The sequence below is a fragment of the Microtus ochrogaster genome, chromosome 6 (assembly GCF_000317375.1).
Source record: "Microtus ochrogaster isolate Prairie Vole_2 chromosome 6, MicOch1.0, whole genome shotgun sequence".
Classification (NCBI taxonomy): domain Eukaryota; kingdom Metazoa; phylum Chordata; class Mammalia; order Rodentia; family Cricetidae; genus Microtus; species Microtus ochrogaster.
In genome coordinates, this window is record NC_022013.1 from 342,486 (window position 1) to 343,706 (window position 1,221).

Genomic DNA, 1,221 nt, shown 5'->3' on the forward strand with positions numbered 1-1,221 from the left:
GTGCAGGAGCGTGTGTGTGCAGGAGCATGTGTGTGCAGGAGCATGTGTGTGCAGGGGCATGTGTGTGCAGGAGCATGTGCTGACTTGTGTGAGTGTAGGTGGAGGCCAGAGGACAGCCTCAGGTATCATTCACAGAGAGACCACCTACTTCTCTGTCACAGGATCACTTGTGGACCTAAACTAGGGGAGACTGAGAAATATGGGAGCCCCAGAGGGTCACCTGGCTGTGCCTTCCCAGGGCTAGGGTTACAATGTGTCACTGTACCTGGTTTTTGTGTTTGTATGTTTTGTGTTTAGCGTGAATTCTTGCAAGAACTCAGACCCCTAGACCTGCACGGTAAGCACTTTAGAGCTGAGCCCTCTCCCCAGGACTATGGAGGTAGGGACTGCAACAGGACTTCTCATGACTCCTGGATCCCAGGGCTTCACTGTCTTGAGAATGTCATTATCCAAACAGATGGCAAGTTGGATCTAGGGTATTTACCTGGAGCATACAACCCAGTGCTATAGCCATGAACAGCAATGACGTAGGGCTCATTCAATGTCATCCAAAACTTCACCTTGTCCCCCAGCCTCTGGAAGAGCACATCTGCATACTCCTTAAACAGCTGCACAATTGTCTCATTCTCCCAGCCCCCAATGTCTTGCAGTGCCTGGGGCAGGTCCCAGTGATGTATGGTCACCTGCGGGGAAGCCAGAACAATGTTCTATCCACCATCGCTCAGGAAGCCAGTGACATGAGACATGCAAGACATGTTTCTGAACTTTCTCCACGACAGGGAAGAAAACATTTCATTCTCTAACTCTGCACCATGTGAATCTATGGACAATTCAAAAGCCAAGTTACAAAAGCATTTTGTTGCTAAGATGACGGCTCATCAAGTAAAGGTGCCTGCCACCAACCCTAATGATGTAGGTTCAAACTCCAGGATACACATGGGGGAGGAGAGCGGTCACTCCTATAAAGATTTTCTCTGATACACACAAAAACACAAATTCTGGAGTTGGCAATAGAGTCTTGCTTAGCATGCAGCAAGCCCTGAGTTCCATCTGTACAGCACGGTGGTACACACCTGTAAGTCTAGCACTATGAGGTGTGGGATACAGGACAGAAGTTCAAGAACATCTTCAGGGGCCGGGCGGTGGTGGCGCACGCCTTTAATCCCAGCACTCGGGAGGCAGAGGCAGGCGGATCTCTGTGAGTTCAAGACCAGCCTGGTC

General features: G+C 50.1%; 1 protein-coding gene across 1 annotated transcript in view; it reads right to left on the minus strand.

The window, feature by feature from the left end:
* LOC101980593 (lactase-phlorizin hydrolase-like) overlaps nt 1-1,221 on the minus strand; it is a 46,070-nt gene that overhangs the window by 17,018 nt on the left and 27,831 nt on the right. Inside the window, 1 exon segment of the mRNA XM_013346652.1 lies at nt 485-748. Within this exon segment, the coding sequence (XP_013202106.1) occupies nt 485-748 (264 nt within the window).